The 16,308-nt window shown below is 37.7% G+C and overlaps 1 protein-coding gene across 2 annotated transcripts; it reads left to right on the forward strand.

Annotated features, from left to right (window-relative positions):
* The first annotated feature begins 304 nt into the window (after positions 1–304).
* Positions 305–11,792, forward strand: HEY2 (hes related family bHLH transcription factor with YRPW motif 2). 2 transcript variants are annotated; one of them, XM_081296703.1, is made up of 5 exons: positions 305–579; positions 2,362–2,440; positions 2,569–2,652; positions 5,101–5,182; positions 8,976–11,782. In XM_081296703.1, the coding sequence occupies exons 1-5, from the start codon at positions 497–499 to the stop codon at positions 9,659–9,661; spliced, it is 1,014 nt and encodes a 337-aa protein (XP_081152829.1). In that variant the 5' UTR covers positions 305–496; the 3' UTR covers positions 9,662–11,782. The 2 variants fall into 2 exon arrangements, with proteins under 2 accessions (XP_081152829.1, XP_081152830.1); XM_081296704.1 differs by lacking the exon at positions 305–579 and adding an exon at positions 812–955 and having other exon boundaries at positions 8,976–11,792.
* The last annotated feature ends 4,516 nt before the right edge of the window (positions 11,793–16,308 follow it).

Genomic DNA, 16,308 nt, shown 5'->3' on the forward strand with positions numbered 1-16,308 from the left:
CTCCGCCTCCGCCGCGCTGGCGTCTGAGACCGCGCGCTCACTAGCTGGAATTAAGCAGCCCGCGCTTACGCTCTCCGCGGTCTCTCCCAGCCCGCGCGCAGCTTAGGGTCCCAGGTGCGCGGCGGCCGCATTCCCACGCCTTTGCCAGAGCATTGAGGCGGGCATTGGCGAACGCGGCCACGCCCTCCTACCCCAGCCAATAGCGGGCCACGCCGGCCCCCGAGGAGGCGGTGCCCGGCAGGCGGAGGGGTGGGCAAGCCTGGGGTGGGAGAGGTGACCCCGCCCGCGTGGGGGGGGCGTGGCCGGCGCTGGCTCTTGCTGCGGAGAAGGGTTGCGGCGTGGGAAAGAGCCGCGAGGAGCCGACCGCGCCGCCGCTGAAGCCTCGCCTGCAGAAGTCCCGGGAGGGAGAGAGGGAGGAGGCAGGCGGGGAGGGTGTTGCACCCCGCTCAGCGTCGGTGATTCCGGCAGGGCTGCGCCCGGAACGATCTTTGCCGAGATGAAGCGCCCTTGCGAGGAGACGACCTCCGAGAGCGACATGGACGAGACCATCGACGTGGGGAGCGAGAACAATTACTCCGGGTGAGCGCGCGCTGGGCGCGAGCTGCCAGGGCCAAAGGGTGTCAGGGAGCTTTGGGCACGAGGGTTTCTTGGAAATCCCGAGGCTTCTGTCTGCAGCGTCCTGCTAGAGAGAATAAAGTTTTGCCAGAGAAACTTTAAGTGGTGGGCGCTCGTTTAGCTTAAGTTGGGGTGGGGCGAGAGTTGTGGGTTTTCTCTCCAGGGGTGGGGCAGAGGACTGAAGACGCGACTGAACCGGAGAGTGCAGGCGTTGGCGAGGGAGGGTCCCAGGCTGTCAGCTTTGGGCGCGGGGATAGGCACGTCCGGGCTACTGGAGATGCCCCCGCCGCCGCTGAAGCTGTATTTGGAGGCAGTTCCAAAATAGCTCAGGAGAAGAGAAGTAATTTAACTTTTTATTTTTGGAGAGGTTTGGGTTTTGGAGCAATTAAAACAATCTACGATGTCAAGCCTAAGTAGCTTGAATTGTGCAGGTTAACCGTGAGTGATTTGTCTATCAGGCGAGTGAGTGACAGATGTAAGGTTCGAATCTGGCATTTCTTTGACTGATAGTTCTTAAGCCTGGAAAAGATCGGCATTCTGATCACAGAAGCCAGACCTCTACTTTCCTGTGACAGAGGGAGATTACCAAGGCATTTTAGAGCCAAGGCGGGTCAAATGATAATTGCTTCTAATTGGCATCCCCAGAAGCACCTTAATTATTTATCTGCAGCTGTCACTCAAAGAGTGAAATTATTCCTGCCTTTGGAAAACTTTTTTTTTTTCCACATTCTTATTCTAAACAAATCAGAGTCAGGAATCAGCAAAAGCAACTATACTTACATGAAACGTTTACAAAGTGTCTTCTTATTAAAGTGTTGTGTCATCTTTAAAAATGAGGTCTGAAAAAACGGAAGATGTCACGTGAAAGGTGAAACCAGTAGAGAAGGAGTGAGAATGAAGGGGTTAGTTAATTCAGAAATAAGATCCAGAAGTGAGAAGGTGAGGTAATAGGAACCTGGTGTGTGCAGTATTTCTGAAATGAAAGAGAACAAATAACAGGACCCGGGGAATTTGAGCCATAAGGAAGCATAGTATTCATGAATTATGAAGAGAAAGAGATACAAACTAGAAAGGAGTGTAAAAGTTATGAGACCAAATAATAATTTTAATTTTTAACATAAAAATGCCTTTTCATTAGTAAACTCAAGGTGGATTGCAGCTTCTGGAGATTTAAGCTTAGTTTGAAAGCTGAGTGACACCTATGGTTTCCTTTTCAAAGTAAAGCCTTTACCTAGTACTAAGCCTAACTTTAATTTCGCTGTCATTACATATGTAATTTAGGTTATTCTTTGGGATGTTAATGTGCAGAACATCAAATTTGTGGGTTTTTTTCCCCCCTGTTTAAGATACTCCTAATTGAAGTTTTAAAATAGTAATAACTTCTCTACATTTTAAAGTTTGCATCTAGGGGCAACAGTTTGATGTGTGATGACTATTTGATAGTGCTGTTTCATATGATCCTTATTTTTGAAAGTGATATTACTTTGTTCAGTGTGTCTGACAGGAGGGAGGACCAATAGAATTGGCATCTGGATTACCAATTAAATATATTTCAAAGGCATAATTCCTGCCTGAAAAGACACAGAAGGGCCCAAAGCAAGGCTATTAGAAGGGAAGTAAAAACTAAGAATAAAATAACACAGGCATGAATTGTACACTTTGAATATTTAATGGGTGCCACAAAGTACCCAGTAGAAACCATTGTTATGTTAATGCAGCACCTGACATACTCTTCCTATTTCATAGGCAAAGTACTAGTTCTGTGATTAGATCGAATTCTCCAACAACAACATCTCAAATTATGGCAAGAAAGAAAAGGAGAGGGGTATGTGATTTTTTTCTTTTTATTTCATGTAATCCAGCCTAATATGTAACAGTTGTGTTTTTCCATTATGAGTAATTTTATCATTTATGTATTCATAAACTTCTGTTGTTTTGCTTTCTTTGAGATAGATTATAGAGAAAAGGCGCCGGGATCGGATAAATAACAGTTTATCTGAGTTGAGACGACTGGTGCCAACTGCTTTTGAAAAACAAGTAAGCTACCCCCCTCACCCCCAAAACCCAAAGAATCTGATTCTCTCATCTGGGAATGTGAGTTTCTTGTTAAAGCTCATTAAAATAATGGTGTATGTGCCCTGATCTGGCACAGAGCAGCTATTTCAATAAAATGCTTTGTTGTGGCAAAACTATTAAAAACATAATCCATCATGAAGTTGAAAAACATTTCCATTCTTTAACTTATTTTCCCCTTTAGGGTAACAGTGTTCATGCTTTCTTCTGTTCTTTCTATGAACATCAGTAGTGGTTTTGTTTAAAACTGGGCTGTATGTAATATTCTTCAAAACATATATGTGAAATATCATTTTTTCTCAAACTACTAAAAAATCTTTTAAATTAAAAAATTAAATAAAGCCCAGGAAGTAACTTTCTAGTTCTACTTCCTAAATAATACTACTAATACAATTTATTTACCAAGCCTCTTGCTTTCATTTTTAATCGCTGGGTTAATAGAATGATGTTTGATTTGGGGCACATTTTGGAAAGTTGGCAAAAATCAAATTAGTCATAAATGCCTCTTTTCAGGGTTCAAATATTCTTTTACAAAAACCAATTTTACTCAGTTAGAAAAACAGAAAGCCAAATGTTTAAATCTTTCTTTGTGGTTTAGAAAAGCGACGTTTCTCTGGCTGTAGTGGCTAATGGCACGGATTTCTAAGAGCATCTTTCAAAGGATGTGGCATATGTCCTTGTTGAAAATATTTTCAATTGAATTCCAAGAAGGGTACCAGAAAGCAGTTGTTTGTTTATTCCATTTTTTGTTTGTTTGTTTACTTCATGAATCCACAAACATTCTAAAACAAGGCCAGCAAAGTCCTTGGAGATTTTCCAGAAACTACAGTTTTTAGCTATTGGTCACTTTCACAGAAACTCCTTGTACATCTTCATGGAAAAGTTGAACACTGACAGAAGTACAGGATATGATGTGCTATTGATTATGGATCTTTAAGAGAAAGACACCTGATTTATATGCTGAGACTGTTTTTGTTTTAAATACAAAAATTATATGTTTGATTAGTAGCATTTTCAATGACAAGGGCTGCAAATTAAAATGTCAATAATAAATGTTTTTAAATTTTTGAATATTGAAATGTCTATGGTTATGAGGAACAGTCAGTTTGGTGTGCCCCTCCACTCCCTTGATTGGTTGGATATTTTTTTTTTCTCCTTAAATGTTGACTTAAAACAAACCTTAAGAACAAACCTCAGTTGTTTGGCAGCTAGTTACCATAAACATAAGCTTTCCCATTAGCAGGGTTTGGCTACCAACCCTAGAGAGCTGGCCCTGTCACAATATGATTAGAAGAGTGTTTCAACTTTAGAGTTAAATAATTCTAACACTCTTGCCATGTCCTGGGTGCTGATAATTTTCACAAAACAAATAAAGCATAGAAACCTGGAATAAACTTTAGAATGCTTTAAGAGAGAGAGAGAGAGAGAGAGAGAGAGAGAGAGAGAGAGAGAGAAAACACATTGGTTTAATTATTTAGCTCTTCCAGGAAATTAGAAGCCACCCATAGACCCTGAGACAGTTTGAGGTGGTATATTTGTATTCCAATTGATTTCCAGGGGTTGCCTTATTTTAAAAACAGGAACATAAAAATACATTTGCAAGACAAATTTTATTAAGAACTGTTTTTAAAGGTTCAAAAATCCTTAAACATTTATTATGCTTCTTAAATAAGTTGTAAATATTCCTTTTTGTTTGTGATCATGAAATTCACAGTGACACCTGCTGGTAACTTTTAAGGGATTAAAAAAAACTATTTTTTTTTTTCTTGGTTCTGCTTACTGGTGGTCTTTATGAATCACCTTAAGGCTTTATCAGAATTTTATGTTTTTTTAAAAAAAATTTTGTAGTTGTAGATGGACAGAATGCCTTTATTTTATTTGTTTATTTTTATGTGGTACTGAGGATCGAATCTAGTGCCTCATGTATGCTGGGCAAACACTCTTCCACTGAGCTATTTTCTATTTTTGACTCATCTACTTTTAACAATAATTTGCTAAATCCTGTCCCCTTATATTCCAGAGTTGGTATTCAACTGATCTATACTCCATCATTATATGAATATTGAATGCTTTCTAATAAAATATAATATTAACCAAGGTAGAAATGAAACACAAAGTTTGACATTTTTGCAATTTTAATACATTTTTGGAGTGATCTTAGGAATATAATTATGATTAAAAATCATTTATTTGATGTCTTCTTTTGGTCTTTAAAAGTTAAAATGGCAAGTGCCTATTATTAGGTGTTTCCCTGTAAAGTTTGGAAAGAATTCAGATTTCCCTATGAAGATAATAAATTTAGAATTTTCTAGTGAGAGGGAAAATTGAAACTATAAAACTAAATTCCATCTATAATGTTCCAAGTTAATTTCTGAAAGACTTAGGAGACTGTATTTTTTTTTTTAAATGAAGGGATCTGCAAAGTTAGAAAAAGCTGAAATATTGCAAATGACAGTGGATCATTTGAAGATGCTTCAGGCAACAGGGGGTAAAGGTAAGTTGGTGGCTTTGTTTTTTATTCCCTTTCTACCTTTCTCTTTTCATCTTTCCCTCTAATATTGTAAGGAAGTCATAGTTGAACAGTTCTTTAACAAGCTGAGATAGGCGGCCCCAGATTAAAGCCATGGAAATCAATGCTAATGGCAGGATTGAACTCGTGGGAAAGAACTTCTGTAACAAAAGAAGCACTTGACCCTGGGCTTGTGTTTGCTTTCATAATACTGTGGGAGTAAAGCTTCATTCACAGCAGCCTGGTCAGAGATTTGTTTGGGATTTAAGAAGCGCACGCTGGAATCTGTACAGAAAGACAAAACAAACACACAAACATCCAAATATAAACAGGAGGTTAGAAGCAATCCTTCTTTCTTGTTCTTCTTCCTCTTCCTAATTCTTCCTTCTTCCTTTTTCTTTTTACTTCATTAAATCAAGGCCAGAACTCAAAATCATGTAAGAATTGTAAAAGAAGTAACTAGAATTATTTTTATTATTGCTTTCAGAGTTTAGTTGGTCTTGGCTTTAAACTAAACAAAACATTTGAAGTGCAGTTAGGAAATGTCTATATTAGAAATTATGAACAAAGTCAACTCATTCTTGAGCAGACAGGAGTCTCCTCTGGGCCCAGTTCCCTAGAGACAGATTCTCTGTACTAGACAGTACCTTAGGAAGGAATTTTCAAGGGATCAGAGAAGGATCAGTAGTATCTCAGGCTAAAAATAGTAAAAGCTACAATATCATTCAGATTTCATTATCCCCTTCCCCAAAAATCACTTGATGGATGACAGCTTTGATTTTGCTTGTTTGTAGCTTTTTCATTCTTTGGAAGCCTTTGTTATTCATCTCATCCAAGAGTGTTATTCAATATATTTAACCACTGAATAGAGAGAGGGTACTATAAGGAGTTAAGTGTTAAACTAAATACTGGAGGCCTCCTGTGCTCAGCATTAGCCTTCTACTAATAGCTATTATTTCTCAATCAGGGCAGAGCAAGTCATTGGACGGAAATGACATTTTACCAGTCGGAGAACTGGTAGATGATCTACCCTGCCTTTAACCATCTTCTGCCTGTGTGAAGTACAGAGTGATTATTAAGTTCACACATTATAGCTTATCCAGGTTATACCTTCCCAAGAAGCCATCCCAAATGAATAAAGAGTAAGATTGGACACAAACATTTCTTGTAATATAAAGAAGAGAAGTGAGTTAAATCGTAGAAAGCTAGTGATCCAGCCTAGCTTGGCCACTGCCTTGCCTTTGACTTCCACAGAAGTAATCTGCTGCTCTTTGAGGCTTCTGTTAGCAAGATGAGCTCCAAAGACCTCTCCAGCATCATGGATGTTTCCACACCTAAGGTCGCAGAACGTTGAGACTGATTGAGCTAGTGATGGTACAGAAGAAGTGTGATTGCTCTCCTTCCCTTGGCATTGAAATGTTATCAGGGTTTCAAATATTTGGCATGAGTTGTACTTCTAAAGAGTAATATTGTTCTTTGGCTTCATAATAAAAGCTGAGTTCCATCTTGGTTGCTATTCTTGGCTACCTGAACAGTCCTAAAATTCATCCCAGAATAGTTTATGAGCAGACATTTCCAAGTAGGCATCATGCAAGTCTCCTGACTGCTGGGTCATTAGAAAGGTCATAGAACAGGAGAATATGTGGGTCTTAAAGAAGGGGACTGGTAGTTTGGTCTTGCATAATTAAAGACTCCCAGCTATCTCAGAATGTCAGGGTAAAGAGCATGGACTCTAACTTGGCTGCCTCTTCCTGACTCCTGGCTTGACCATTTGTTAGCTCTGTGACCTGGGATAAATTACTAACCCTTGCTTAACCCCAGTTTCATCATCTGTAAAATGAAGATGGTTGTTGTGAGTAAATGCACTTCAAGACTTAAAGTCCATAGCATCATGCTGGCACAGAGCATGGTTATGGACACGTGTGCTATGTTGGCCCGAGATCCATTCACAAGAGACAGCTACTCATCATTGTTTCTCCCTTGCATTCAACAACAGGATAGGAATTAAATAGTTTGTATTTTGTAGAATGCAACAAAAGACTCAGCCATATACAGCAATTTAGCTGGCAAACCACAAACGTCACTTACTTCATGACCACAAATAAAATTTCTCAGAAGCTCCTGGAGTTTCAAATCTGTTAGTTTATTCTTTATAGTCCATCTTGATAATGTGGTAGTTCTAGAGAAGATTTGGTAGGGTCACTTAAATTTCTAAATCTTTTTGGGATTCTAGACTCTAATCATTACCTTCCTCCTCCTCCTCATGGAAATCAAAAGACTGCAAGAGCCCTGCAGAGAACCCTCAGAACTGAAATGTGAAATCATTTCATGGAGACATTAGGAGCTTCTCCTACTAACCCCAGAGGCTTTGTTGATTAGCTGTGCCAAGGTCTTGGGATGATAGCTAGTTTTGCAGCCCATCTTCCACATTCCATGATATTCTCTTGTATCAACATTGTGCTTTTGTTTCTGTTTTAATGGTGAATACATTTGCCCCAAACATCTTTTTTAAGACTTCCAGGTTTCTATTGGAATTCTAGCTTTACAATTTTGACTCTATGTGACTACTCTTTTCCAAAATACTTAGGTTCTAACTTAAGTTAGTCTAATTTTTAGTAGATGATAAACAGGTAATACTTTGAGCTGAAAAGCATAAAAAGATAATATAGTAAATGCCTTAGATGAAATTAATCTTATTTCTCATTCATGTATACACACATCCAAAATGTGAGTACAGTAAACTTCTAATTAGAAAATTACTTAAAAAGAAATTGCAAATTAGAAAGAATCAGAAAAGGATATATTTGGACAGACTGGTGATCAAAGAAGGTACCATTCCCCCCACCAAAAAAAATATCTATTATCATGCCCTTAATTGGCACTATAACAATTAGAAATCACTATTTCCTATAATGTATTATCTCTGGATAAAAGAAGACTTATAAAAGGCCCAACTTTAGCTATTTTAATGGTAATAACCTACAGATGTGGGGTGTTGGGGCATATACACAGATACAATTAATACACATTTTTCCCTTGGGCAGATGCCACATAAAAGTCAAATAACCAACAAAGGAGATACATATTTGAACTTCAGAAAAACAAAGATTATACAATAGTAATCTCATTTTACTAGAACACCCTTGCATTATATGACAGAAAAATCAGATCATCAAATTAGCAACCAATTAAAAAAACCCTCATTTTGTTTTCATTCAATTCATACAAAATAATGACAAGATGTATTCACTTTGTTGATTTAAAAAAGTGTGAGTCAAAAAGTACTTATGAATTAGTGAAATTTTAGCACATATCTACAGAAAGTCCTCAAACTGCTAATTTGCGTTTTACAGATGTTTCAGATAAGCCCTGTAATTTCTAACACTTGGGACAGAGGAGAGAAGCCTTTTCTATTTCCATGAAAAAGTTTGCTGGGGAATGTCATTATCTCACAATGCTAAAGAAGAGACACCTTTTTTCTTTTTTTTTTTTTCCTGGAAGATTTGAAACAGGGACATTATTAATTCCCCCCCCCCTTCTGATATTTACTTACAAGAACAACTGTGACACATTACCAGTGCTGTCACACATGCAAGTTTGAAAGCATACTTTCTTCTACAGAAATTAAAACTATAAATAACTGACAATATTTTCAGAAAAGATTATCGTTCTACTTAAATATCCTAAGGGCACAGTAGGACTCATGTAATCTCATTTTGCTCCTCCTTATCTTTCCATCTCCCCACCCCCACCCCACTCTCCTCAAACCGGTTTTTAGGCTACTTTGACGCCCATGCCCTTGCCATGGACTTCATGAGTATTGGATTCCGAGAGTGCCTGACAGAAGTGGCCAGATACCTAAGCTCTGTAGAAGGCCTGGACTCCTCAGATCCACTACGCGTGCGCCTCGTATCTCATCTCAGCACTTGCGCCTCCCAGCGGGAGGCAGCCGCAATGACATCCTCAATGGCCCATCACCATCACTCCCTTCATCCACATCACTGGGCAGCAGCCTTCCACCATCTTCCTGCGGCCTTGCTCCAACCCAACGGACTCCATGCCTCGGAGTCAACACCTTGTCGCCTCTCTACAACTTCAGAAGTGCCACCTGCCCATGGCTCTGCCCTCCTCACGGCCACATTTGCCCATGCAGATTCTGCCCTTCGAATGCCATCAACCGGCAGCGTCGCCCCTTGTGTGCCACCTCTCTCCACCTCTCTCTTGTCCCTCTCAGCTACCGTCCATGCCGCGGCTGCAGCAGCCACTGCAGCTGCACACAGCTTCCCTCTGTCCTTCGCGGGAGCATTTCCCATGCTCCCCCCAAATGCAGCAGCAGCAGTGGCAGCAGCAACAGCAATCAGCCCACCCTTATCAGTGTCAGCCACGTCCAGTCCCCAGCAGACAAGCAGCGGAACAAACAGTAAACCTTACCGACCCTGGGGGACAGAAGTTGGAGCTTTTTAAGTTATGCTTGAACTTCTTGCAATTGTAATTGAATGTTCTTCATTTCAGAGTCGGCTTAAAACTTCTGCACCATGAAGGTAGCCATACAGATACCTACAGATCCACAAAGGAACAATAAAGCTATTTGAGACACAAACCTCACGAGTGGAAATGTGGTATTATCTTTTTTTTTTTCTTTTTTTTTTTTTTTTTGTTTAAGGCAGCTTGGTACCGAACCAACATCAGCAACTTTTGAAAACTCAACACTTGTTTCCATTAAAAGTTTTCTGAAAAATACATGGACTGTAACATTCAGTTACATGTGCATCTGCACAACCGAATTGGGGAAGAAAAATGTCATGACTGAATTCTCTGGAACCTAGATGGGGAAAAGAAATCCATCTTTCATAAGTGCCTGAGCTAAGGAAGGTTTTCTTCTGAACATGCAACATTGCACAAGAAGAGTATAGGCATTAGGTTAAGAAAGGAAAGGAACAGAAGTCTTGCATTAGGCTGCAGACAATGCCAGAATATTCTGTTGAAACCAACAGTTTTTATTGGTCAAAAAGATTGCTGAAAATTATTTTCAAGTTGAAAGACCTAGTTTGATCTTAGTTTGCTTTCTTTGTACAGACTTGCCAAGCAGTAACATTTAGCAGTGAATTGGTAGAAACAATTATTCCATCAGAACCCAGATTAACAAGCATTTCTGCTCTGCCTGCAAGCCCCCAGGCAATTTTTTAAGATGGTTCAAAATACGGTGCTTCTTTATATAAACCTTACATTTATATAGTGCATCTAGAAGCAATTGCCTACTGTGTGCCTACCAGAGGCCAATTCATGCCAACTTGGAAACCCTCCAGTTTGCAAGACTTTGGATTAATTTATTCAGTTTCATTTGGACTATTTTAATATATTTATCCTCTTCATTTTCTCCACATAACATGTAACATCTGATCTTGTCACCTTTTGGGGAGATATATTTCTGGAGGTGATGAGAAAAGGAGAGAACATTGGGAAGAGAAAAACCACAGTTTTAAAATATTCTTGCTCAAGTTAGTGATCACATTTGATCCCAAATCAAGATGAATGTATGCAATGGGATGTACATAAATTATTTTTGCCCATGCCTAGACTAGTACTACATAATGCTGTTTTGTTTTTTAGATTTTTGCTTAATGGCAAAATAATCTCTTAATACATTGAAATTGAGCACGTGAGATTTTTATATTTGAAAGATTAAAAACACAGCATGTATTATTATGCACTTCATTTCTCTGCTGTGTGGAGAAAGCAATAAACATTATGAAAATGTTAAACATTATGCAAAAATACTTTTAAATATTTGTTTTAAAATTACTGTACCTAGTCTTTTTCGCATTACTTTGTAACCTCTTTCTATGCAAAAGTCTACATTTCACTAATTAAATGAAGTTCTTTTTGACTATTTTTTATGTGGATGATTTGATTTTCAGATGGAAAGTTGATATGAATTTCAAGTGAGGCCTTCCTTTACATGACTTTTCTATATATATTTCAAAATCATTTGGTATAATTCACAGCTCACTTGAAATAGCATTTATGTGAGTTTATAAGTCAATTAAACATAGGCAGAGGAGACATTTGGAGGCAAGAAGTGTTTATTTTCCTTTGCTGTTTAGTATTAACCATGATTCTTGGTAAAGTGCAAATTCAATACTTCCAAATGTGAGAATACCTCATATGGATAATGATCTAGAATGTGTAATGCATTTTGTAACTCAAAAATATTTGTAAAGTGTCTATAAACATCACCTAACTGCATAATAGGCATATGCATGCATCCAGAACATTTATTTTGTTGATATGGATCTGTTGTGGGCATTGTCCCCTCTGGTGAAGATATATAAAATAAGATCTTTATATCTAAAATAAGATATAAAGTTCCTGAAGCCATTGGACCAAAAAAATGAAAAGAAATAAAAAATTCTTCTTATGTATATCAATATGCTCAAAGTAAAAGGAGAGTTATTTTTCTGTCCATAAGTGGTTAAAAAGAGGTAGTTGCAAATCATCTTATTCCTCCAGTCTATAACCCTGTGGATCTGATGCCTTCAGATAGTTGTGATGGAAGTAGGTAATTTGGGGCTATTTTTTTTTTTTTTTTTTTGATACCTAGGGCCTTGTGCATGCTAGGCAAGCACTCTACCACTGAGCTACATTCCCAGCTCTGAAGTTTGTTTTTTAATGATTTATGAACAATAGTCATATTAAGCAATTTTTATTTTAAGATCTTAAAGTCAGTTCTGTGCTTGGTATAATAGCATTTAGAGAATAGTTTTTCCTTTTTTCAAATACAAACTGCTTTAAAGATCAAGAACTTTTTTAAAATTGGAAATAAATATTTCAAGATAAATCCCCTTTCCTACTCCTTCCCTCATTTCTTCTGTTACATTGTTTCCTCCCCAGTTATAAAATATGGGTTATTATTTTTCAGTTTAATGGATTAAATGTTTGCAAACCTACTTGCCTCATAGTTGATAAGTCAGTGTTCCTTAAAATAATCTTTGTCAGTAATTTCAGTAGCTTCAAATTAATTGGTCCATGACAAGTGTTTCATGTCATTAGCTTTTAAATCACATTTAATTATTTATATTAACCAGATCATTGAGTTTACCATCTTTCATTCAAGTGTGCTGTGAAGAGGTGTACCACTTTTAAGTATGGTAATTTTCATATATGTAACCAAAATTAAAAAGGGATTATGCCCTTTCAACTGGTTTCAGGGGAAAAGAAAGAACTTTTATGGTTTGATTTATTGGTGACCTTTATTTGTGTAAAAGTGGATCTCAAAATTAATTCATAGGGATTTTAGTTAGATAAAAAGAAAAGGCAGCAGTTTGGGGAATTTGAGTTATCCTTCCTTTAATAGCTTTCTGTATGCCCAACTAGAACACAGTTCTCTATTTCACCTCAGTAAGTCAGAAGGTATTTATTGAGTAACTGTTGTTTACCCAGCACTGCACTGTATGTGTCAGGTTTTGAGTAGTGTGTAGTCAGTGTTCCTTAAGATAATCTTTGAGCATATGAAAATACAATCCTACATTTAACATTGACAGGTAGGTATGTTGCTTCCCTAGATATTTGCAGGGACACTGAAAAGAAGGAGGCACAGTTGAGAGGAAAAAAGGGGTTTCTGGGAATTGGTGGGGAAGGCTTTTTGTTCTTCTTGAGAACTTTTTCTAAAACAAATAAGATATTTCCTAGCATATTTGAAGAAATATGAGGGATTTAAAAAGTAATATTAACAACAAAAAATCCAAGTATTAGCTAAACCTATGGCTCTCATTTCCATGTGTGCAAAGGTATTAGCAATAATGAATGCTTTTGGATTATCTTGTGTATTTGACTTGTTCTTTTTGTTCATCATAAAGTTATAACAAAGTACAAGTAATCACAGAGTAATATGATGTTAGAATTCCATATTCTTGTATGTTTAAGACGTTATCAGTTGCAAGATATATACTGGCCTAAGATCAAGTTTTAAGGAAAAGAGCTACAACATAACTTTATACATTGATCATAAAATAGTCTAATTACCAGCATGTAAAAATGAAAAAAAAAATGCACCTTAGATTTGAAGCAATATATTAACATACTGATGATGAATGCAATTTTAGAAATCCATGGCTAGAGGTATTCATGGATTAAAATTTGGCTTGTTTAGCTTACCTTTAAAATATGTCATTAGGATAGGGTCCTGGTGAAGTTAAAGAATCTACATTGACTCTGTATGCTTAGTAATCTAAGGATAGTTTTGTTTGTTTGGTTTGTTTTAGTTTTTCAGGTTTCAGATGCCCAGTGGGACCACTTTTATTCTGAGTTTTACTGGAGTGGAGTTTGGCTTCCTCTTATAATTCTTTTAAGATCTAAGCAATGACTAGGGTGGTGAACAGTTTAGCAGCTACAACAAAGCATTGCAGCAAACATGACCTCATAAACTGTGAATATAGCTGATATTCTTTGGAAAGATAAGTCTTTGAACTTCGATGGCAGATATTAAAAAGAAGAAAAGCCCCTGAGCTTACACAATCTGGTGCGAGGGGCCAGAGCATATGGGAAGTGGTTGTGTAGGCACCAAGGTCCCCTCACTTCTTACTTCAAAGGAAAAGAAAATAATAAGGCTGGTCAGATCCTCTGCTGTAACTATAAGGAACCAGCACCCTCTGTAAGACATGGCTAAGACAGAAAATCAGCTGTGGTACTACTACCAATATTATTTGGTGGTTTTCTATGTTAAGCCTCATGCTGAGTGTTTGAAATCTATTTCCTCATTTAAACATGATTTTCTTATGAAGTAGGTAATAATATACTTATTTGTATATTAGGAATTGGAAAACACGACGTTGATTTCTCCATATCCTATCTAACAGGTGGAACTATGACTGAACTTAGGCCTGTTTGACACTTCAGCCCATACTCTTGGCCTGTAGGCTGTGGGTTTTGACCCAAGGTTTGGAACCCTAGGATTCCAACCTGTGTGCAATCCCTTTGGACTGATGGCAAGGGTGAATGTATCTGTAATATTAACATAAACACCAGCATCTCACCTTTTCAGTATGTGAAAGGATGGAAAAGTAAGAAATTCCACTTTATTCTATAATACAACACACAGGAAGATTCTTTGGGCAGTTCTCTAGTTTAAACTCCAAGCAGGTTATACCTATCTTATCTTCAGCAGTGAATTTACCAGAGCTCTGTAAAGTCTACCAGATAATATTCTACAGTCTCACTCAATGTGAGGCAAAATGTTGACAAAGCAGGAAGAAAAATGAGTTTTTTTTTTTGGGGGGGGGATTAGTCCCTACTCTTCCATTGAATATAAAAGAGGTTTTTTGTTGTTTTTGTTTTTAATGATGGATTATTCTGAATTTTAAACATTTCAGGTCTATCACGTCATCAAACAACATTCTTTGTTTGACCTATACTGAGCTGCCCAGTAACCTGCTCACTTTTAAGCAATTCTCATTATTAGGGTTTAAATTAACCTAAACTCTTTAGCCTATAATTAAAAATGTTTTCTATAGCCATTAAGAGTGTGTGTGTGTGTGTGTGTGTGTGTGTGTGTATTAATCTTAGTCCCAGAGACATTTTTATATGCTTCTCAGGTATCAGCCTTCTATAAACTAAATATTGAGTTTGCTTGACCTCTGTTGTCAGTCTGTCAGTTTGTGAGAGCAACGAGATTATTTCATATCAAATTATACTTGTGAGTAATAAAATGTATTATAAGCTTTTTTAAGGAATGTAAAGAGGTTGAATAAGTTGGGCAGGGGAACTCTTAAAAATTTTTCCATCATGTTTGCACTGTAATAGTTTTGTGTTTTCCTTATTTGGAAAACAAATTCATTTTTTTCTCATAGGAAAGAAAATGTATTTTTGGAAAGATTGACTATTATTCTGAATGTTTCACTTGTATAAAGGTGATAAATTTATAATTACTCATACACTCCTATGAACAACCGAGTGTCTTGAGTTAACTCCTTTTTTCCTGATTATAAATTATCAAGCAGGATATTATTTACCATACAATAATCCTAGATCTTTCAGCACTTTTTTTTAAACTCTTTTCCCTAATTACAGAGAACCTTAAGAGGTTGGTTTGTTTCTTTCTTTTTAACCAAGCAATGTGTCTCATGGGGCCTTTCTGTAGACTTTGTCCTGACCAGGTTGTTAGAGAAGGCCCTTATCCTGGCCAGTCTGTCCTGGCCAGCTACTTTTTTTTTTTTAAGGTACTTATGGGATTAGAATCCAGGGCCTTGTGCATACTCAGCAAGCGTTCTACCAACAGGTATATCCCCAGCCCCTGGCCAGCTACCTTTAGTAGATTTCTTTGAGAATCTGGCAGATGACAGAGATGTATTTACAGTCATTAGAGAAAAACATAGATGCATGCAGACCATGTTTTACTCTCACCAAAATGTGTTTCTCTGTCACAACCACAAACCACCCCTAAATGGGAACTAAGTCAATTAATACTTTTGTCTGACAAGCAACCACTATTAGATTTATTTTATGATGTTGACATCTTTCTGCCAGTCAAAATATAAAAAGAATAGTTCAAATGGTCAGGTTTGGTAATATTATCAGAACCTCAGTGCAGCATGGTAATCAAGTTCATGGGCATGATAGCCTACGGTGACACACATCCTTTACTGTTACTGAAAGAAGGCTTGATGGGCCACACAGCTCAGCAAAAGATATCGTGAGTCCATCAGTGCTGAATCATTGAACAGAATAAAGCCTGTGTGCTACCCCAAGAAAACAGACTTGAAACACAATGTGCCATCTCTCCATGACTGTCATGGGAACAATTCTTAGCACTAAAACCATGACTTATCTGGCCCATGTTGACCAGTTCTCACCCCAGAGCTACTCCTTTGATGTGGCTCTCAAAACCACAAATATTCCCAAGAGGAATCAAAACAACACAGCACCAAAAATTCAGTATAAATGCTTTTAGCCACTCTCAAATGCCAATATTCAGTAGGAAGCCTTATTGCTCTGGGTGTGGATAGTTTGAGAAGAAAGGAGGCGGGAAAAAAAATCACAAATTGCCTTCAAGATATGACATGATGACACAAGTGGTGAAAGTTAATTTTTAACTGTTCTTCATAAATATATAGCTG

Source organism: Spermophilus citellus (genome assembly GCF_964194105.1).
Source record: "Spermophilus citellus genome assembly, chromosome: 5".
In the NCBI taxonomy this organism is placed as follows: Eukaryota; Metazoa; Chordata; class Mammalia; order Rodentia; family Sciuridae; genus Spermophilus; species Spermophilus citellus.